The 22,708-nt window shown below is 37.7% G+C and overlaps 3 protein-coding genes and 1 pseudogene across 3 annotated transcripts; 2 read left to right on the top strand and 2 right to left on the bottom strand.

Moving 5' to 3' along the window:
• Positions 1-2,015: 2,015 nt before the first annotated feature.
• Positions 2,016-3,002, bottom strand: LOC131774724 (adenosine receptor A1-like). Its single transcript, XM_059090785.2, has one exon. The coding sequence runs from the start codon at positions 3,000-3,002 to the stop codon at positions 2,016-2,018; it is 987 nt and encodes a 328-aa protein (XP_058946768.2).
• Positions 3,003-8,721: 5,719 nt separating this feature from the next.
• Positions 8,722-10,143, top strand: LOC136278208 (uncharacterized; annotated as a pseudogene).
• Positions 10,144-10,463: 320 nt separating this feature from the next.
• On the bottom strand, positions 10,464-16,118 carry LOC131774725 (procollagen C-endopeptidase enhancer 2-like). Its single transcript, XM_066161579.1, has 6 exons — positions 15,987-16,118; positions 14,001-14,039; positions 13,650-13,794; positions 12,646-12,896; positions 10,980-11,372; positions 10,464-10,682 (listed from the first exon to the last, which is right to left on the bottom strand). Exons 1-6 carry the CDS (start codon positions 16,027-16,029, stop codon positions 10,600-10,602), a joined length of 954 nt encoding a protein of 317 aa, XP_066017676.1. The 5' UTR covers positions 16,030-16,118; the 3' UTR covers positions 10,464-10,599.
• A 3,599-nt stretch (positions 16,119-19,717) lies between these two features.
• On the top strand, positions 19,718-21,735 carry LOC131777463 (uncharacterized). The gene is made up of 3 exons (XM_059093769.2): positions 19,718-19,878; positions 21,041-21,145; positions 21,490-21,735. The coding sequence occupies exons 1-3, from the start codon at positions 19,762-19,764 to the stop codon at positions 21,616-21,618; spliced, it is 351 nt and encodes a 116-aa protein (XP_058949752.2). The 5' UTR covers positions 19,718-19,761; the 3' UTR covers positions 21,619-21,735.
• The last annotated feature ends 973 nt before the right edge of the window (positions 21,736-22,708 follow it).

Raw genomic sequence — 22,708 nt, 5'->3', positions numbered from 1 at the left:
GGCTGATTCACATGAAAATGAAAGAATGACATTTGAGCCCGCCACAAAAAAAATAAGTCTCTTAGTGATATTACAACCTTGCGGTTGATTGCATTCATTCGAAACTCTGTTTTTCCAAACAAATACAACTTTTTTAAGGACTTGTAGTTCTAAAACTGTTATGTCCCAGTAATTAAGAGGGAACTTATAGGCATATTAGCGTCGCCCTTTCATTTCAACAATGGAGTGTTAAAACAGGCCACTAGGAATGTTAATTACAACCTAATAAACTTTGTGTAGATAACAAAGACTACACCGAACAGAAACAGAGACCGATCTAACTAAGAACTGTTTCTTTCTGTACCATGTTTTGACTTTTTACTCTTACTGATGTCTTCTACTCTGACCGTAAGTTTTTTTCCCTCTATACTGCTTCCGAGAAGTTAATCTTAGAGAAAGGCAGTCATTCATATTTAACAAATGAAGTTTTGTTAGTGTTTGTTTATCTGTTTCTGTTTCCATTAATTTTAATTTGGAAATGCGTAATATTTCAAGTAGCGGTAAATTGCGGTTGAAAAGTTCCGTAAGGAAAGGGTCCAGACATATTTGAGCATTGAGACTTGCAAAACATTCTTTTTCAGGAATCAAAATTTACAAAGACAACTTTCCCAATCTCCTCAAGCGATATTCTTAACAAAAAAAAAAACAAACAAAAAGCTGGTGCTGAGCGACTGGGCACGACGATAGTCATACGCGAGGGACTAGTGAAGAGTATTCTCATCCTCTCTTTTGCACCAACCTTTTTCTTTTTCTTTTTTTCCATTTTTTTTTCAATAAAGTAGCCCTGTGCTACGCCGTAGGGAAGGCCTACTTTTGGCGGCGTTTTGTCGACCATCATCATATTACTTGGTTTGCCAAAGAAAGGCAAATTATTACGTAAGTACAAATTTAAAAGCTTAAGTGTCCGAAGAAGATATCTAACGAACTAATTTGACAGAGGTTATCGATGGGGCTAACCGTAAGCTGTAAAATGGCAATACAAACAAACAAACAAACAAGCAAACAAAAAACAAAACAAAACAAAATTAGCTGTTAGGCGTAAAAATTGAAAAAATTAAACCGTAAGTCTGAAAAAAGGTAATCATAAAAATACTCCTTTAATCTCAACGGAAAAAAATTAACCGATAGCCGTACAATGACCTTTAGACATCAGCCGAACAATCCATCATCCTATTAGAAACGTCTTGATGGAGTTCGAATCCAACGTGAAGACTCTCAGATATAAATTTGGGGCAACTGTTAAATGATTTAATCGTTCTTTATTGTTCTTCTTCCTTATTTACCTTTTTTTTTTTTTTTTTAACCTATTAATTTTTTTTTTGGCACCATGTTTTGCAATTTCATATATTTGAGATAACTCCTCCCCACTCCCCGGGAAAACCACGAGGATTTGACCGTCGTCTGTGTCCGGGAGTGGAAATTTGAACCTTGTTAGGTTGTGGTGGGAAATTTGAACCGGAAGTGTCTAGTCTTTCTGAGGAATACAAGTGTCTTTTAAGATGAAAGTGCCTAAAGGTAATAGGCTCAGAATTCGAAGTAAAAGGTCTGAAAGGTCTGGATTTTAAAGTTTGGTAAATAAATAGTCACCGTCGTTGATTTGCTTTTTAAAAAAGTGTTACCATCAAATCCCGGTAGTTGGGTGGGGTATTCTTAAAAGTTTAAAAGCCGGGGGGGGGGGGGGTTTACCGGGGAAGGATGTTGAAACTTTGATTGGTTGACGCATAATAGCAATCTAGAATGCAGCGAATCAAAATCAATCAAACCAAAGATTTTAGTTCGCTAGGGAGGGGTCTTTCCCTCTTGTCCAGCTGAGTGTTGTTCTACAGTGCATGCAGCCATATTATCAAATCTTTTTAGGAATTTCCAAACAGTGAAGACAATCCCACGATGATAATCAAAGATCTCAAGAAAACACATTCTTTTTTCTTCAAAGAAGTTGTCTCAAAGAGCGCTATAAAATCAGCTCAGTCGAACATTTAGCTGCTTATATTATCAGGTTGAACTGTCGATCGCATCTGTGTAAGCATTCCAAGTTGACAGAGAATGATTTTCTTCAACGCTTGTCTGTTTCGAGACAGTCTCCAAGCAAACGCAAAAGGATCCAGAGCGCACTTAATGAACATTAGATCGAGACAAACTTTTTGAAAAATGACGATTGCCTTGTACCGCTGACATGGATCACAATATTCCATCAAGTAGTATGAAATTGTAGCAAAAACTGCCGGAATGGTAGAAAACATAACAAAAATGAGTAACACTCTGCAAAATTTACTCTGGAGGGCAATTATTTTTTCGATTTCGTCCGTATTGGCGCGCCCTGGATTGTTGACGGCTCTTCGCAGATTCAAGGATCTCTTGGTCTGATCATGAAAAGCGAAGTACAACAAGATGTAAGAAACAACAAGCAGGGTTGAGTTAACAGTTGAGTTGAGATATAGGTCCACCTTGAAAACAATTTCCATGGACACGTTTGCGTGAGGAAGTATTGAAAATATAGAAGCGTTTATTGAAATGACGGCGATGAGAACTTGAGCGCGTTGTATAGTTATCCAGCTTTTGTATTTCGTTGGTCGAAAGACAGCGATGAAGTAATCGACAGCTAGAGCGAAAACCATTCCGAAGGAAACGTTAAGCGTGAGCAAGGAGAATGAAGATCCAACTTTTGCGAGGTTTGGCAAATTAGATTTTCCGAAGTAGTCATTGTACTCGAGGGTTGCAAAAATTGGCTCAACAATGAGCCCGGTGAAAACATTCGCCACTGACATCGCAATAAGAAACGAGGACGAAGGAGCACGAAACGCTCTCAGTGGGTCCACGTAAGCTGTTAAAACTAAAAATCCATTGCTGACTACTGTTATGGGAGCTAATATTATTTTGAACACTGCAAAAACTAACAGCTCTGGTTGCATCGAAGATCCGGTGGTAGTATTCAAGTGATCGGTCAAGTTTGAAAAACTCATCATTGTAGCCGTAGAAAACGATGTTGAAGCTTTTTGACTACTTAGGAAATGTGATAAAAAATTGATTCTAAGAATCCCTTTTAATATGAAAATCTGTCCTTAAAAGCAAATAAAGCTGGCCCCATTCACAGCAATAACCGAAGTCGTGTCAGTTAATGTTTATTGAAGTGTCAGCCGATAGTTTGAATGCGTATTAAAAAAAGTGACTTGAATAGAAATAGCTTCATTGGCGGTAAGGTCTCTGACAGATATTAGTCGGCTCAAAAAAAGAAATTGCAAGCAAATACTGACAGTCACATTATTTCAATTATATAACTTCTGTTGTGCAGGGTAATACTTCCGCACAATAATGATAAACAATGCAGAACAATCAGAAAAGAACAAAAAAAACAGGAATGTAATGTCGTTGAAGGTGGATTGTAGAATTTGTGAAGAGTAAATTTTAAGCTATCCTTGACGTCAATAATTCTTATGTTCAAACAGTTGCCTAAACCTGTATTTAGACTTTTTAAGGCATAAAGGAAAAATCGAAACAAAGTTTGCTTTCATTGTGCTATCGCAGTTTTTTTTTCTTCCCAAGCTGGAGAGAAACAGCAATGGAAAGTATGTACCTAGCAGTGGATAGTGTTCGCGTGAAAATGGACCGTGCGTGCGTGCAAATGGACAGCTCTTGCGTGGCAATGAAGTAAATGGCCATTCTCGATCCACTGAATCGACACACATCCTGCGAGAAGTATTTAAAAAAAAAGAAAATTCGATTCGTAGTTTTCTGTCGACTCTAATTTAAGGTTAAATCAAATTGAGAATAGCACTCAATTAAAAAAGAAAAAAACACTCCAAAATTTTGAAAGCTCTCTGTCAAATGTACTCGATGCTTAGTCACCACAGGCCGGATTTTTTTGGGATCCATTGCTCACCTAAATATTGTGGGAGATTTTTCTGAATGGAAAAACACGTAATTTTTCTAATCATGTAATCTCCTTAAGGCAAAGGAAAATCTCCTTCTCCGAGGAAATTATAATTGTTCGCTGCCGCAAATTATCAATTGACCTCTGCAGCATAATTTTTTGTCATTCGTTTCCCATGTGAAGATCTTTTTAATTGTGTTGGAACTATTTCGCTGTGATTTCATTGGTTATAAAAACAAAATATATAAAAGAGCGGAAGGTAGGATGAGCCGAAGGAAATCCCTCGAAATAAATGATATGTATTTTTTCGGTATTCAAGGTTCGGCTAGGGCATTTTTCTAGGCTGTAGGCGCTAGTTAATTAGGCGAAAAGCTTTTGATTTCAGAAATGTTTTCTTAAAGCAAATAGTCGACCTCATGTTGACATATCTACATTAGCAAAGTGATTAATTTTATTCGCAAGGTTCCGTAAAATATATTTGGTTTGAAAAAGCAGGATTTTATTCCTTATAATATTGAAAACGAAACCAATTTGTTTTCGAGATATCTAGAGCAATCTAAATCACCTTTGGATTAAGAGAAAATCGTTCATGTGTAAAGTAAAGTTAATGATAACATTTCAAATATATGCTAATGGTAGCATCAGGGAGTCTATCAACAGCACCTTCGTTTGCTGCATGTGTCACGAGTTTTTCAGTACTTGCAATCATCATAACAGTACCGGATTTTAACAATGATTATCGCTTAAAAAACCACATATACATCTGAAATAATTGTATTCGTCAAACAGAATCTACAAACGCGTTCGCATGGAAGGAAGTTAAATTCCTTATTCGAACTTCTTCTTTGCAAATTAAACTGATACTTCCTTTTTGTTGGGAAACGACTTAAAAAAGTGCTGCTATTATAGCAGATATAAGTCCCGTAAACATGTACAAGTTCTGCTAAAATAGAGTGCATTTCGATTCTGTGTCCTATAACCGAAACCAACATAATCACATCAACCAATCACAACAGAGCTTTATATCACATGGAACCAATGAGAACTCAAACTGCATACAATCGTCTCTTTTGTCCAACCTCTTTTAATTCCGGTTTGCAACCATGCGCAAATCCGGAGATTATCTACAGGACATAAATTTTAACCTGTGTTTGCTCGCCGCTAGAATACGAGCTCGCTGACACACAAGAAAGAGCAGTGGTATGAGACATTTCATGAAAGGCATGTGGAAATTCGTAACTGTAACCTGACACCTTTTGAAAACTTCCAGCCACGCCCGCGAACCATATGAGCAATTTATTCCTGTTATAATTGCCGAGAGTATTTTTAAGAGCCGTTTTGGGGGTGGAAAGACCTGAAGAGCTAATTTGGGAATTAGCAATTATCTTTGGATGAGTTGGGCTACAAGGGCCTAGTTTGGCTCTGTTGTTGTTTTCTAGAGTTTTTTACCTTTTATGTTTATTGATCATGAGCACTAGCTCGCGGATCCATATGAGGCGATTATCTGCTTGCTTTTCGACGTCTTCCTTCTCGTTTTAGATCACTATGATAAGCACAGCTAATAGTAAACAAATAAAGAAACTGCTTCTTTCAGTCAGGTGGGCGGCGCTTGGATCAATGGAGCTTGGAGTTACTGGTTTCAATGATTCTTCTGTTTAAAATTATGTTCGAAATAAAATAAATCAGTTTTTCTTGTCACAATTTAACATAGAATTTGCGCAATTAAGGCTTCAAAGTGTAGGTTGGTTTATTAATCAACGATCGCTTTTATAGTAAAAAGATAAATTTCGTGACAGAAGATGCAAAAACTTCAAATAAATTGTAATAAATATTTTTTCGCTTCAACTGCATTCAATTTTTCTGTAACAAAGGATGAGCGTAAGCACGGCTAACATATGTATGGATTTTTTTTAATCAGAATCTAAAGGAGATGAAACATACCATAAACAGTAAAAAGCGCTTTCATTCCACCGACAATGTGATCGTTCACGTGACAATGAAGCAACCAGACCCCTACACTGTCTGAGATCATCTCCACGGTTGCAAAGACTCCCTGGAAGAGATCGTAAACGTCTTCGCGGTGATAGCCGACATGTTTCTGTTCGTAAATAAATGAATTAAAAAAATGTTTGTGTGAATAAGAATTTCCTCAGTGAGCATCCTCTTCCAAAAATATACTTGCTAATAGATGAACCCGGAGACTTTGAGACAAAAGCTAAATTTGCTTAATGAGACAAACACGTTTCAACAGGGACATTTAGCACCGCGTTTACCTGAGTCGTGAATGGCAATAGCGACCACGTGATCACAATTTTCCCTCCATTTTTTCACGTTTGCCAGTTGCACTTTGCCGTTTATACGTGAAAGTAAGCTGTCTCGCGTTTGCCGTGAACGTAAGATTTTCTCCCCTTTTTTTCTCACAGAGTAGAAGTGAATTGTCGGAAAAGTACACCAAAACTATTCCCTGTGAGTCATAGAGATGAAGTTTCATGTTGAAAATCCTTCAAGCTAAAGTAGTAAGATTCACGCTTTTTCACGTGAAACGTGAAAGGGCAAGCTGAAGTTTAAACTGCAACGCTGTTGTGATTTTGGTTTTCGTCAGTTGCCGTAAACATTAAATTCACTTTTACTAACCATGTCAGGACTTTATTTAAACAAGTGTACAGCTGATTTCTATCACCTTTAGACCACGAAATTATGGTTATTTTGCTATTTTTCACTGTCACTCACACAAAGAAATGTTTGACCGTGGAAATGGACTGTTCGCATGTCAACCTCGTTACCCATATCAAGTAGGTACCAGTCCACTTTCTCCTTCTGATACATCTTAGCATCATCCGCGTTGGCTAACACAATACCATTCACCTCGTACATCTTGGTACTCTCTTGAAAATTCTTCTCATCTTTGAGCAGAACTTTATTTCTGGGCTTCGTGCAATGTGTGTCAATGTTCTCGTTCAAGTGCCAACTCTCGTTTTCATCCAGGAAAGTGAACAACAGCACAAACTCGTTCTATACATCGTCTCTGAAATTTGTTGCTGTCACGTGTTCTGGAAAATTTTTTTCAAACAATAGTCTTTTGATCAAAGTTAAATCTAAGAGGAGCTTCCCACCCGTATTGCTCGAACACTAGCAAATAAATGATCAGAAAAAATGAGTGATAAACCCCTATTTGAGAAAGAAAACGTGGTCCACTAAGAGAGGTCGAAGTCTTAATGACCCGACGGCTTGGTAGTTCAGTTTGTGAAGAGTTGTAACGCTTGCACGCGCACCTTACTTGCCAGCACAGCAGTGATGACTGGCGGTGAGTACGAATTTGAACAAAAATAACGGCATATCGATGGATTGGGCCAAAATTTAACACGATTCTGCAGATTTACATACCATTTTAACCCCACACACCTCCTTCCTTCCCGTCTCTTTAAGATTGACGGTTATATACTTGACCGGGATCAATTGCATTGTTGATTTTGTCAACCGGTGATGTATCATGGAGTTGTATAAAACTGAAACATAAAAACCAATACTCATTTTCATTTTCAAACTTTTCATTGTGTTTAACCCCTTAAATCCATAGATTCGATTGATAGGTCCTCTTTTGAGCATCAATACATTACGGGGTGTTACATGTGGATATTGGCACCCACCAGGTGATAACTATGTCTATTCCCATCACCCAGATGGTTTTGGATAAATTTAAATTGCGAGGAGAAGATACATGTTAGTCGATTTGGGAGGTAAAGAGTTGAAACGCCGGATAAATTATTAAAGCACGCGTCATAGGGTAAAATATCAATTTTTTTAGCTGTTTGTTGCCATACAAAAAACTCTGTAAGGAACAGAAGTCGTGGATCAAATGTCCGTATCTGATCTACCGCACAGCTTCCCTCCTCTAACCCACAAACAGTCAACCGATGACAAGTTAGGGGTAAAGTTGGGATAGGGTAGGAGTAGGCGCAGAAAACAATAGTATTAATAGCATTAATTTTCGTGTTTAAAAACAAAACAAAACATAAATGAGGAGAAAAAGAAATAAACAAAAACCAAACAAAACAGAACTGATGAAAAATATATCCAAACTGGCATAACTGTCAAAAATGTATACAAATCATGGTGTCAGCGTGACTTTAATCATGCTGAGGCCCGACACGCAAGTTTCATCGCGGCTCGTCATGGCCAATTCCGGTCATCGCAGTGAAGGAAGCCTCAGAAATTACAACGTCCTCCCTTCGAGTGAAAGTCTAAGAGCTTGCTCCAATATTCTTTCCGAAGCGTTGAGAGGAAGGGTACGGAATTCACAGCAGCCAAATTTTCCTTACCTCGTCACCTCGAGCAAAACAGCGCCTCGGGAAGTTGTTATCATGTTAAAGAAATTGCAGGTTTTCATGAGCCACAATCCAGTCGGATTTCACCACACATTTAACTTTAAGATCCTTTGTTTAGACTGAAAGACTACGATTAAGTGTTAAATTCGAACTGCTGAACTATTTCAGTTTGTGAACTTTGACTGTTTAAAAATTTGACGGCTTTTGTCTTGTTTAACCAATCAAATTATTCTATCAAGTATTCTGATAAGCTTATTGTAGCGTGCTTTACGAAAGTACAGATGTGCGCTCACGCCACCTCATGAGATAAAACTTTGTATCTTTTTATATATCGATTTATGTACAGCCTGCACAGCTACCTTTACTAATCATGTTTATGTAATAACCTCAGTTATGCACGCATTCTGATTGGTTCTCACCCATGATCTATTGGAGGACAGACGCATAGATGACGTCATCATTAAAACTTTTCCCCTCTGTTATTTTAAAATGGCGGAAAGTTTTGAAAATTTAGACGATATTTTAGCGAAAATTTCGAAAAAAGTCTTTTCGAGGCTGTGGACAGTTACGATAAACAAGAGAAAGAAAGAAAATCACGTTTCTCTGTCGAAAACGACTTGACAAAACTACTTGAGCGGTCGCAGTCGAACGCGACTAAGGTAAGAAGCAATTGCTTTGCTTCGAAATTAACGAACTCATTAAGCAAAAGTTGTCTGAGATTGATTTATTTGAAAAAAAAAATTATTTACTCAATGTCAAAATTATTGTTTTCACAGATTGGTGTCAGGAAAGAAACATCACAACACCACTTTTTAAAATGAACAGCAAGGAATTAGACCAAAACCTAGCGAGATTTTATGCGGAAGCCAGAACAAAAAAAGGCGAAGAGTACAGTCGTTCAGCTCTTCTTGGTTTTCGCAATTCCATTGAACTACACCTAAACAACAACGGTGTTACAGTGAAAATATAAAAAAACCGAGTATTTCAAAACAGCAACAAAATTATAGACGCCAAGCTCAGAATCAACCACCGCGCGGGCAAAGAAAAGATTTAACATAAGCCAGTTATTGTACCATCTGACCTTGCCAAAATTCGAGCCAGCCCGTTCCTCAGTATGACAACTCCAGCGGGACTGCTGAGAAAAACGTGGTTCTACGTTTCGTTTTACTGGTGCAGGCGTGAAAGAGAAGGCCAGCGAGATCTTCGCCGCGATAGTTTTAAGTTCACGCGTGATGCCAGTGGCCGCGAGTACACAGTGATGACCCACGAGGAAGCCACAAAAAACCATCCCGGAAGTCCTCAGCAGAGCGAGAAACAAGGCTTTACAGTACTGGAGAAGATGATGATGCATTTGCCAGTCTGAAAGTTTTTGTGTCAAAATTAAATCCGTCGTGCTCAGCGTTTTTCCAATATCCAAAGCAAAGCGTGAATACTGAAACGCCGTTTGGTACGAAAACAGACCACTGGGTGTCAACAAGTTAGGCGAAATGATGAAAACTATATCTGTTGAAGCGAAGCTCTCTCAGATATAAACCAACCATTCCGTTCGGGCGTCTGCCATAACCATGCTCTCTGACGCGAATGTTCCAGACCGTCACATTATGTTCATTTCAGGGCATAGCAGCGAGCAAAGTATAGCTCACTATAGCTCACGGCCGTCTGTGTCGTAGCTGGAAAGTGTCTCCGAGACCATCTCAAATGCACTTCAGAATCACCAACCACAGAGCACACAAATTTCCACCGTCATTAGTGCTCCACTCATGCAAAGCTCGAACCGAATGGCCTCCAACTCTTCGATTTCGACCGCAACCGCAAGCTTTCCGAGTGGCTTTTTTATCTCCCGTAATATTCAGGGCAACGTCCAGGTGTTTTTCGGCTTACAGAGCCGCTCTGATGACAAAAAGTGATTTGATTTTTTACGGCATTTTGTATCAGATTTGTTGATTCCAGGACAAGCGACGCTCGATTCAAATTTGACAGCGGCGTGATTCTTTGAACCAATCACAATTCTTTGCTAAGCATAGCAACCAATCAGTTCGCTTCATTTTGTATAGACAATAGATTACGTCAAAAGCTATTTTCGTGTCTGTCAAAGTGGGGAAATTTGAAATAAAAAGGCTTTTTCCCGTATATTTTAATTCTTTATTATATAAAACAAATAGATTCCAAGTTGCCGTGCGTCTGTTCAGTAAAAGATCACAGAAAATTTTAAAAACCAGGTTTCACAGGAACAAAACGAGACAAAAAAAAATGCTTTTCTAGGTTTCTCATCTTAAGAGTTTTCCATCGCTGATCAGCGTTCAGCTGAATATATTATATCCATGATTCCACTCCAGAGATGACAGCTCTTGGACACACATAACGGAATCAGAACAGGTTGATTTTATCCACGATCAGAGCTGAAAGGAACAGCAGCGTCAATGGACTGCTGACAGACAATCTACCCTGTCCTGGTACGATAATAACAAAAAAAAAATTTAAAAGAAAAATTTGTTAATCATTTATTTTCACAGCTTGTTGAAAAAGTAAAAAAGTTAATTCGATTCTCTCTCTGTCAAAATGAAAAAAAGGACCCTGGAGCTGTGTTGGCGGCAAGCGGTGATGAAACATTGATAACTAGGAGGTGTACTTTACATCCCAACGAGTTTTAAGAATTTCACCTTGTGAAGGATTAAAATGCATGTTAAAAGAGCTTCTGTTCCGCGAAAGACACATCTAACACACCGTGTTGCATTGCTACAACGTACCTGCTTTAAAGGAAGCCTTGAATCCCTTATACACTGTGGTGGAGTTTACATTGCTTTTGAACTGAACCCAAACCATGTTCCCTTGACTCTGTATCGAACTCGGTTTTGTATTTCCACACAGGTGATTGGTCAGAATTGGTCCGTAATAGCCAGAAATTACACTAGGATTACCAGCCGAGATGGATGCTTCACGGAACTCAACATAATCATTTCTGCAGTCTTTACTATCCTCCAGATCAAACATGTCGAAGTCTATCTGGACCTGCTGTCCTTCAGGAACAATTAAAAACCACTGCTCTTTGTAATTTGAAGGGTAATTCTGGATGCCAGCCTTTGGTGTGCCAAACGTAATGGTTTCGCCGTTGGATGCATTCAGATAGTTTACCCCGCCTCCTGTAAGGTAAATGTAGTTCTTTTACTTCTTTAGGGGGAAATTGTCTGCGTAACCATACCAATTTCTCCCTTATTTGATCTATTTCTCTAGGACCATACCGTTCTTGAACGTCTTATGTTAAATATATCTGTAGTGAACAAAGTACTGAGCGATCCTCGCAGTTATGAACACTACTTAACTAGTAGTTGAAATTAGGCCTGAAAAAAATTCAGGCCCGTACGGGATTTGAACTCATGACCTTTGCGATACTGGTGCAGCGCTCTACAAACTGAGCTAACAAGCCAACTAGGAGCTGGTCATTAGGTTGGCTCCAAATAAATCCTCCAGGTGGTGAATACATGATTGTAAAAATATGAAAATTATATATGTGCGCTGCGGTTGGAAAACTGTAATTGTTGTCATGTTTAAAATAATGTAATCTTTTAGCGTTTTTATAGTTGGAAAAATGTAATGACATGTTATGTGACTTAAGTTTTCAGGGAGTACTGTGGCTACGGAACAAACGGAAGGCGCTAATGGTCCGTATCGATCCCGTTGCAATCTAAAAAGCCCCTCGTAGTTTAATTTTCTGCGTTGGTTTTTACCTTTTTTTCCTTTTTTTAAGCTCTTCAGAACAGAAACACTTTTGGTTGTACAAAGGTTCTTGGCATTTCAAAGAGGTGTCGTCCGTTGCGTTACCTCATTACCCCCCCGATAATTAAGAGTGGAGCCTCGGTTTCGTTTGTTGGACTCAGTTTGCATTACTTACGCCCGATCGTAATGAAAGTGGACTATGAATTTGGGTTAAGAGGTTTTCGCCGCTGCTCTTTCTGATCCAACTCCATAAACTTTTGTTTTAGTTCAGTTCACTTCCCTTTTCCTATCAACTGATCAAGTTTCTCACGATTCAGTCTCAATCTTTGGATGTGAGTGAAAAATATACGTTTAGCGCACTAAGCTTTTCCCTAATGGTAAATCGCCTGCATTAAATCAACGAAAAAAGGAGCAACAGTTTTTGCGTGGTTTCACTTTCCGTTTGGTCTTTCCTCTCTTCTGATGAGTAATGGAATCTTTTTCAGATCAAGAGATACAAAGGTCAATTAGTTGTCCCTTTGCATATCTCGACATCCTGAGCGTCGACCTCATGCACTCACCCGTTAATGTTGCCATTATTTTAAGAATCAACCCTAGACCTTCCTTTTCCAATAATATGGTTTGTTTGTTGGCTCGTCCGTTTGACGGACGGTGTTTTTTTTGTCTTTTTGTTTGATTGTTTGTGTGTTTATTTCTTACCATGGCTAGAGAAAGCGATAAAGTTCAGGTTAAATCCTTTGTAATGTGCAGAGTCGTCCGACACAAACCGAAAGTAGACGGTCGATCCAACTGTTTGCGGTGATCCAAGACTCCCAACCACGAGAAGGTACTCGTGTAAGTAGTTGTAACTGTAACGTCCACAGGATTTAGTTTCCCATTGCAAATTACTTTCAGAGGAGCTATACTGAACAAAGTCGCATTCACAGCTAGAGCACATTTCAATGTCCAAGCTACGAAAAGAAATAATTACCATCGAATCACAGTTCTGTCTTCACTTAGAAACAAAGCTACTTGAAAGAAGAACCAAAATAAATATACTATAGGGGTTTGTGATTCATGTGCTACAGGTGTTTATGATCCAACAAAGTCTAATCGAGGCAAGTTTTTGTCCATGTTTGTCCTTTTTTTTTGGGAAGCTCTTTTGTATGGGAGATTATGATTAAAATGACCATCACTATTGTGATTATTAACATTGTCATCGGTATCTACATTTGAAACAAAAATATCACAGGTACCCTGTTAACTAAGCCACAGGTAGGTTCCCCACGTGAGTTGTTAAGGTTATCTCTGAGTAACCCCTCTACGCACCTCTCGTGAATAGTTAAATTGTCGAAAAAATTTTCTTTTTTGGTGTCTTAAGCAGAATCAGCGCTAAATAGCTGGAGGTATATTTCAGTGTTGCTTACTTCATGTTTGCTTTTTACAGAGATTATGTTTTTTTTTATTAACATGTAACGTACGAGTTTAAACACAGATAATTAGAAATTGTTTTTCGCCGCCTCCAATCATGTTTTGTAGTCCAGGAATCAGGTGCTTCCTCTCAGAACTGTTGAAAAAAGGCCATTTTTCAGGTGGTTTTTTTTTCTGCCGTTACGATGTTTGTTAAGAAAATAATTAGTGGTAGCATAAAATGAAGTCACAACTTTAGCTCTGAGCCTCAGAGTTGACATGTTATTGAAAGACGCAAAAAATGAAAAACGTACCTGAAGAAACGAAATAAAATACCAGCGTAAGTGTCGGGAACCGTAATGCTCCAACATTTGGTCTCATTCTTGCCATAAGTTCCTGACTCAGGGTACTTGAGGCTACCGCTGGAGGCTGTGATGTTTGTCATACCATTGGGACACGCTTTAGTGAAGACCAAAGGTACATTCATATATTGACTACATTTCTTTCTCAAATTGAGGAGACAAATCCCTTATATAGGTGAATATTATTTTATCGTATACGATTTGGAATATTCATGTCGAGATAAGTAAGATGGAACATTACCACTCAATTTCGTTCTTGTTAATGTTACGTTAAAGTACAATGTTAGTTAGTAATAGACTTACTTGAGCCACTTGCTCCGTTTCCAATGAAGGGTGCCAGAACTACAACGAGATTAGATGAATTTAAAAGTAGAGAACAACGAAAACCCAGCTTGCCCGGGCAATTATGAAGCCATTATATCTTTATCGGAAACGTTGCCACGACAACTTGTTCTGCTCAGTTTGTACCCTTATGTCATAAATGTTTTCCTTACCTTATCATGTAAAATAAACACCCTTTTTGCTCGAGATCAATGGCGCAAAAGTTTGAAGAATTTCTTCATTGTCAACTAGACACAAAGGGTTCATCCAATTTGAATCAACCATATTTCGAGATGCCCTGCTTAGGGGTGCTTGCTGCCGGTCCATTTGAATGGCAATTTATCTCATACAGCCCCTCAGCCCCTCCCATCTACTCTACAACCTCCCCCCCCCCCCCCATCCTGCCATTGCATTTTACAGTTCGTTTGGTAGAAAGTGCTGGGACGCATTCACACTCCCAGACACTGTGAGAGCAAAGTGTCTTACGCAAGAGTACAAAACAATAACCTAACCAAAGCTTGACCTAACCTAACTTGCAGTCTCGGCCATGGCGTTTTTAACGTCTTACTTGAGCAGAAAAAGTTTCGAAAACAAGGCCGTTCGATATGAGCTTAATTGCTGACAGAAACATTATGCATCGGAAATGTTACTACTGCTCACCAAAATTGTACGGTTTTTGCTGAATCCGTGGATTCTAGTTGGTTTATCAATTACTTTCCCACTCATTAATTTAATCATTTCCGAAGTAAAAATCTTAGTCATTTTAACTTTTTAACGCCGGTGCACGAGAAAGCAAGTTTATGCGACTCTCTAGAATCAAACAGTATGATCTTTTCTTTCTCCGACAGTATAAATACAAGAGTCGACACCAGAAGGCCGCCAAAGTTTCCATCCAACCGTGGAATGGTGATAAATTCCCCTTTGTTCATTCAAAACTCTGTTTACATATAGCAAAATTTGAATATTAAGTTTATGTGTAAGTGTAAATATTACTAATTTTGCGTTAAATTTTGATTGTTCACAACAAGGAATATGTGTGAAAATACGTCTCTACCGAATCACGTCGATAATGGAATCCAGAATTCGGCTCTAAAAAATAAAAGTAATTATAAGAAAAAAATAAACCACACAATACACAACCAAAGTGCAAAGAATCACTTGTCGTTATGAAAATATTTATCAAGGCGGTCCAGTAACAAACACACGCAGAAGCAAATATGCCTATGTGCCATGCCTGATTAAACGCGAACGACACCAAATGTTTAAACTCAGACTTTCTCATACGAAAAACTCGGACTCACACAAACCTCAGAGGCAATATGTTCCTGATCAAGAACAGAAAGACCCCAAACAATTAAACTTAGACATCTATTGGAAACTCAGAGCAATGAGGTTAAATTTTAGAATAACTTTTTTCAACGACCATGACGTGGAATCTTTCAACCTCTAAGTAGAGGTTCCATCTACCCCAATACTATTCTAAAAGCCACATAGCCCGGGCGCAAAGAATCTCTGGTCGTTATCAAGTGATTGAGTCGCCTTAGCTACAAACACTTACAGATGCAGACGTGTCAACATGTTAGGTGAAAACGAAACCACACTCTAAGTTGTGTATTTCAGCTCGATGTTTGAAAACAACATTCGGTTTAGGAAACCATTTGACTTCAGATCAGAAAAATTACATTGTGAACGAGCTGGAAATTGAAAATATTTTCCAATTAAACAAAGACAGTCTCTACAGTAACTAGAGCCAAATTAGAAAGCTTTCCGTAACGTAGGTAAGGTTAGGATTGAATTGAATGCTACAGGCTAAGATAAAAAGTATCAGAGACCAAATGATGATTTTAAAAGATTTGACCATCAATTTTTGTATTCAGAATGAGGTTTGTTAAATAAAAAAATTAAATGTCTTCACGACATTCATTGTGCAGACTGCAACTTCTGTTTACACAACCAACAGTTTCTTACCGAGAACAGTTAGAGCCAAAATGAATAGATGTCGTCCGATCATTCTTGTCCGATCAATTTTCGTCGATAAAAGCGAAGGGCTGCTGTTTCATCCAAACAGAGAGTACACTGCTGGCGAAGGCGAGCTCAGACAGCTTTTTCAAGTCGTTGAGATCGTTGCTAATTAAGCAACATGCAAAATGATTGAAATAACCCGTGTTATGTTATAACCAAAGTTGAAACTGGTGTTTTTAATTCAAATTTGGTTTGACATGGCTTCATTTGAGCAGCAAATAAATGCTCGTTTCACTTAAAAAAAAGTTGAAAAATGTAATTGACCATGATTTATCCATGTTACATACTACTGACTTACTCCCATGGCGTGATCGTAGAAAATTAATTGAAATGAACAGATCAGAACAGGTCACCTACTTGAACAAATAAAAATGATTCGATCTTTTCCGGTTAAATTCTTGTTCTCCCTTCGAACTCAGTGTACTGTTCATGGAGACGTTTAGGATTTACCTCACCACTTACCTTTGAATATTTTGCGAATGTTTCAAACAGAACTAAAATCAAGTTACCGAATGCCAACAGCCAATAAAAAACAGTGGAAACAGGGAGCCTAACAGAACGCAGAGCCGGGGAGGAGGAGGAGGAGGGGGGGGGGTGGGTTGGGCTAACGTATTCCAATGACTTCCAGACGGGGAGCTTATCGAAGATTGGGAGTTTAAAGGAGCTGAAAAGGAGCTTAACAAAAACACAGTGAAAGCCACATTACAGTTTTAACTCTGAACTCTCGAGTTGCTTAAATGAATACCTTATAAAAATGCCGCTCTTTAGTTGAGAAACCAAAACCATCCTAAGCCTTTAAAGCGAGTTTGTTTTGAGCTTGAACGCCACCTGAAACATGTGGGGAAGGAAGGCACATTATGACAGCTGAAAGAGCTGTATCATATATTTTTCATCATCATATTGCACTGTGGGTTAACTTTTAGCTTTTGTTTTGGGGGAGAGGAAAGAAGGAGGACTTAGGGGGGATGGAAGAGCGTTTCAATAATCCGAAACCCTAGCCGAGAGGGTGGGGAGTGGGGAGTTCTTAGAGGCTTGGTGCTCAATAGAACACATTTACATCGAAGAGTACCTTGGGCATTGAGATGAAAACATTTAGCCTCCTACACAGTGTAAGATGAAACGGGGTGAAATCAATTAAGAGCCGTTATAAGCTCCTGGTGACTGAAACACAGTCTGAAAGAAACTTCTGTCTCTGACTCAGTCTGTGATTCTATGAGAAGAGATAATAAAAAATCTTGAAATGTTTTATTCGATCACTGGTGTGATTACCACATAAGGATCACTTGGCTTCTCAAGTATAATGTCGATAAGATTTGAACTAAGTCACAAAATATAGATCAGGGCAACTTTTACTTTCAAAGGAAATTGGATCCTAAATTTGGAAGTTAAAAAATAATATGTTTTAGACGAAACTGTTCTTTTAAGTCAATATGCATGGTACTAATACTAATTAAAGTTATCCAACAAAGAAAGAGTGGGAGTAGATCATAAATAGTGGCAAGATTATCTCATAATTTTCTTTGCCAGGTCTTTCTTTTTTTTTTTGGCCATTGCGTCTGTCTTTAAGACAAGGGTCTCCCCAAAATGAATATCTTTCCAACATCCTTTAACGGGTGATGACAGTCGCTCAGTATTTAATTTATTTTCCATCCTGGCTCATATGTATCTCCTTGTAAAATTGTCCAGAGAAAAAGGATTAAGCCAGAATTTTTTAGAACCCTTATCTTCTCGTGCACCACATTCATCGAGATTTTCAGGTGATCATATGACAAGTTGCTGCAAAGAGCAAATAATCTTTTCTTATCAATAATTCAACGGAACCATTTAAAGTTCTTCTTTGCTTAAATAATCGGATGTTTATTACACATAAAGAGGTTTCTGGATTATTTAGAAAAACTTGAGACGTTACCAAACTGGAAATCTATAATCTATAAAAACATTTTCGTGATGTTTTGTACCTGGTAGATCAATTATTTTGGTAAGAAAACAGAGTAATTAGCATTGATAATGATTTGACCGTTGTTTTTAGAGACCTGTCGCCACAAATACTGTACAGATTTTTATGGAGTACTTTTTAACTCCCACAAATGATTTTTTCCAAAGAAATCTATCTAACTTAATTTTAATTGTTAATTCTATATTTAGAGAAAGTTTCGAGATAATTGGAGAGATTTTTGGATTAATGAGAATTTTTTTTAAGGTGAATTTCCATAAGGTCCTTCAAGACGATACTACATGATGCTTGTGGAAAGGCCTGTTGTTTAAAAACCACTATAGTCCATCTTATTTTTAAAGAAAATCCTGAGTTGCTGTTTTTTTCAAATTAGAACTCTATGACCTGAGGAAAAAAGATAACATCAATTAAATGTCATCAATATCTCAACTGTTTTCTCACCTGCAAACCTCATTAGAGGTTGTCTAATACTAAAATGACAACATTAAGAATACAGCTTAAGCTGTTGATATGACTGGTTTTTGAGTAAAGATTTAATTCATACGTACATTTGTCACCAACGTGAGGCAGAGAAAATCAAAAATGAAGTTCCCAACAGGACGAAATTTGAACCTCGGATCTACGGATTTCGTTGTCCAAAACGTCTTGTGTAAGAAAGAGATTCTTTCCAGCAGAGCTTTACGATCGTCCTATTAAAATTTAAATACATCTTAAATTTCTATACATGGAAAATGAATTCAAATGGTTTATTATTATTAGATTCTTAGTAAAAATTTACCAACCGAATGGAAAAAACCAACGGATAAAATGTTTTCATTTGTTTTCATCTCGAATTGTCAGATAACTTTCGTTTTAATTAGAGATTCAACCATACAAATTTACTAATGCTTGAGAACAGCTGATGTTGACTGTTTTATTTGAGTTTTTCACAATATATGAGAATACTCCAGAAAACTGTGAGAGTGAATGACTTGTTTGAGTAATTTCCAATTAATTGCAAACAACAAATCGAAAAAAAAGCTAAGAGACTTTATAAAGAGTTTAATTTAAATCCATAGAGAAGTAAAGAAAACGCGGAAAATTGTCCTGGAGGAAAGAATCTAACTATTTCTACAAAATTCACCTTAAGAACGGTTATATTAAAAAAAATATTTACTATCGCACGGAGTGACATAGCCATAAATATGAATTACAAAATGCTTGAATTAGAACGATGTAGCATAAATGTTCTTTTGTGGGTTGCTAAAGTTGTCACTTCGAAAAGGCTCTCAGATTGAGAATAAGAAAAATTTAAAATCATTAAATGCCCTCTTGGATTCCTGCACGACGATATTTTCTATTTTATTCCACGTAGTTAAGCGGGGCTGGAATGAAATGCACATCAACCAGAGGTCTGTGTTTATTGTAAGAGCATCAATGTATTTCCTTGATACTGCTATGCTTACCAATCGCGTAATTATAGTCAGTGAGGTTTATGAAATATTTTAAACATTCTTCGGCCAAGCATCAATTCCTAGAAGAAAATTATCTGTGAGAATTAGACAACGATAGATATTCCGTGATTAGATTGGACCATATTGCATCGAACAAAAATATGTTGGCCCATCTTACTTGCACTTTGGAGTTTCGGCGTCAGTTGGTTATTTCTTAACTAATACTTTGATCTTATTGATTGATCAGCTGTAAAAACATTCAGCTGCATGTAAAACAAGTCTCAGGTGCACAATCTCTTTACTTTCATTGAATCGCTAAAACAGCAAGAGCGACATGAACTTCGCCTTGTCTTTGGCGCTTTGCCTGACATTCGCCTGCGGGGGAAGTTCCTTTGAAGAAGGAGACTTTTTGAAAGAAGAAGTTCAAAATGACAAACGATTTTGGCGATCGGTAAGTGCTTTCTGTTGACGACCTTCGCCAGAGTAAGGCATTTGAAATATTTGATCCGTTTCTTACAGAGAAAAGAAAAGATTTAATTTCAAATCGAAAAAGTCTTAATTTCATAGTTGTACATCATAAGAAAGACAGTCCACCTTTTGAAATCAATTTTACTCAATCATAATCGTAAGCGTTTAACGAACACTTAGTTAGCTTGTTCTAACTAACATGATTATTTCTTTAACCCATACCAATGATCGATGGAAAGATGGAAAAATTTATGGAGCAACGACATTTGCTTAAGGTCTCAAGATACACTGCTAGTAAACTTGGGCCATTTGAAGTTCAATTATTCAAAGTTCAAGCTATTCCTCTCTCAAAATCTCCAGTTTTGGAGTGAAAGCGACCTCAGTAATGACTCATACCCTATTTTTGTACAGAGATATTCTAGATCGAGTTTATTGGCTTTTTTAATAAACAATGGCAAAGAAGTATATTTTATTTTCGCCTCAACGATCCATTACTTTTATGGATAAAATATTGGCAAAAAAAAAAAAAGAGACTAAATCCCTCTCAGATTATCTCGACCGGGAGCGGTCATTTTGAATCTAGCATAGCAGCCTGGCCGCTTACTTATGACGTAACAGTTTCACTCACCTCCCCTTGAACTCTCAGCTATCTGTTGGCAGCAATAAGGAGCCACATGGAAAGGAATTCCTACCTCTAGAGATGGTCTTTTTGCAAAAAGCGAAAAGCAGCTGTTATGAACGAACTCTGAGACATTTGTGTGAACGAATTCTGGGACATCTGAATAATACGAATATTGAGATATTTGTGTGAAGTGTTGGATTAATTTTCAAATAGTGGCATTCAAAGACGAAATTTTTTAGCAGTTTTGTGGACAATGATCTTGTTGCAGTGATAGTTAGGAATCTCAGAACCTTTTCAATAATGACTTTCCATTTTGTAATAGCGGACATAAAAATATCATGGCTTCAAGAAAATACTTTTCCTTCATCAAAAAATAGTGTCTTCCTTATGCAAACGCTCTTGTTAATTGCTTTGATTCTTGCTCCTAGTTCCGCTTGTTTTAATTGTTTCAAGAGTTCTCTCTAATTTCTTCTATTATCTAGGATTTCTTGGATAAACTCATTGTCTTCTGTTTCATTTCCAGTGTTCCAGTGATGCAGATTGTTCCCCTGGCAAGTGCTGTTTAAAATATGGTTTCTCCATGTGCAGAGCGTATTTAGCAGAGGGCAAACCCTGCCGTCTATCCTCCGTAAGTAGAACGAGACCCCTGCTACTCGGCAGTTTCTGAAATCTCGATTTGGTGGTTTGGTGCAGATTTAGTCTTTAGTCTTCAAAATTGCTATTTACCAATATCCTAAGCGTTAACTCGTTAGCGCTGTAGCAATATTTTTAGCTCCCTTGATAATGTCCGTGCAATAACCAAGTCCACTATCTTTATCTTTTCCACTTTTTATTGAAGATTATTTCCACCTTTTGTAGATTCATCTAAGCGCGGCGGGCGGAAGCTTATGTTTCATGTAACTCGGTGGAGGCATCAGTAAAGATTGTTCTCGATATTCCTGTTTCACTCATTTGAGTTTTGCATTCAAACAGACCTGCTTTTGGAAATGCCAAGAGGGATTAGTGTGTGCAAAGAAACCACCTTTTGGCTTTCGCAAATGCACACGCCCAAGGACCCCTCCGCCAACAGAAGAGGTTGGATCTGGAGGAATGGGGATGTAAACTGATAGCAGTGCCTGCAGAGATGGCTGGGTAGCTACGGTGATGGGCAAAGATTTTAGAGATGTGGTAAATGACTTATTAAACCATTGAAATAAAGGACCATGAACACCATTAAAAGTGCATTTTCTTTATATATCCAAAAACGCCTCGAGTATCAATTTCTAACCTTGCTAACTTCTAAACCTAGCAAATGAATCACAGAGGTCAGAAATTCATTAAACCCTCTTATTTGTGTTTAATAAAGTTGAGGGCTTCCTCATCGTACGAAAACCTCTTGGAGAAATGTATAAATTGAGTCCTATTCACATAATCTAGTTTTACACTTGCGAATATGTGTAATAATTGATCTCGCTCACATCCTTTTCCTCTACCTATCAGAGGAATAACATTCAAACAAAAAGCGTAAATTGAAAGCTATTTTTCTCGTTTCTCGTCGCGATCTTTACGAAAGTTTGGCATCATCTTGGATCGTGATGTAATTTAATTACTGCTTTATAAGTGTACTATATAATTGTCAATAACTATGTTATAACTCACGTAATAAGCTTAAAGAGAATTGATGTTTCCAAACTTTTTTTTCTAATGGTCCTAAAGATTAGATTTGCGACCGTTGAAGGAGTGTGGGTAAGTAATGACTTGTCTGCTGGAATGATCTATACACTGTTTTGTGTCTATCCCTCGATTACATCGTACCTTAGTAGCTATAAACCGCTGAAATGTACTTCTGTTGAAAGTCAGGAAGGCAAGTGCGAGAAAATTGTTGCGAAGTTTTTTATCACATCATTCGGATTCAGAGAGATTTAGTCACTTCTTATCTAGCGCTGATTGCTCAGTTTAAAGGTTTTTCAAGATTTAATCCTCAAAAGAATTTGTGTCATTCACCTTTTTGGTCAGTACACAAAATGTTTGTACTTGAAAACCAGTGAAAATACCTGAGCATTCTTAATGAGCATAGCTGGTACTTAAATGGTCGTTTCAATTTCTGCTATGCCCATTTTTTCATTATAGAATTTGGCTTCCTATTCGGGTAAGTCAAACAGGTCTTCTTACATTTATTATTTTAACACCAGTACGTGACGGGGGTATCTTA

Source organism: Pocillopora verrucosa, chromosome 14 (genome assembly GCF_036669915.1).
Source record: "Pocillopora verrucosa isolate sample1 chromosome 14, ASM3666991v2, whole genome shotgun sequence".
Classification (NCBI taxonomy): Eukaryota; Metazoa; Cnidaria; class Anthozoa; order Scleractinia; family Pocilloporidae; genus Pocillopora; species Pocillopora verrucosa.
Note: the sequence above shows the minus strand (reverse complement) of the source record. Positions and strands in the feature narration are given on the sequence as shown.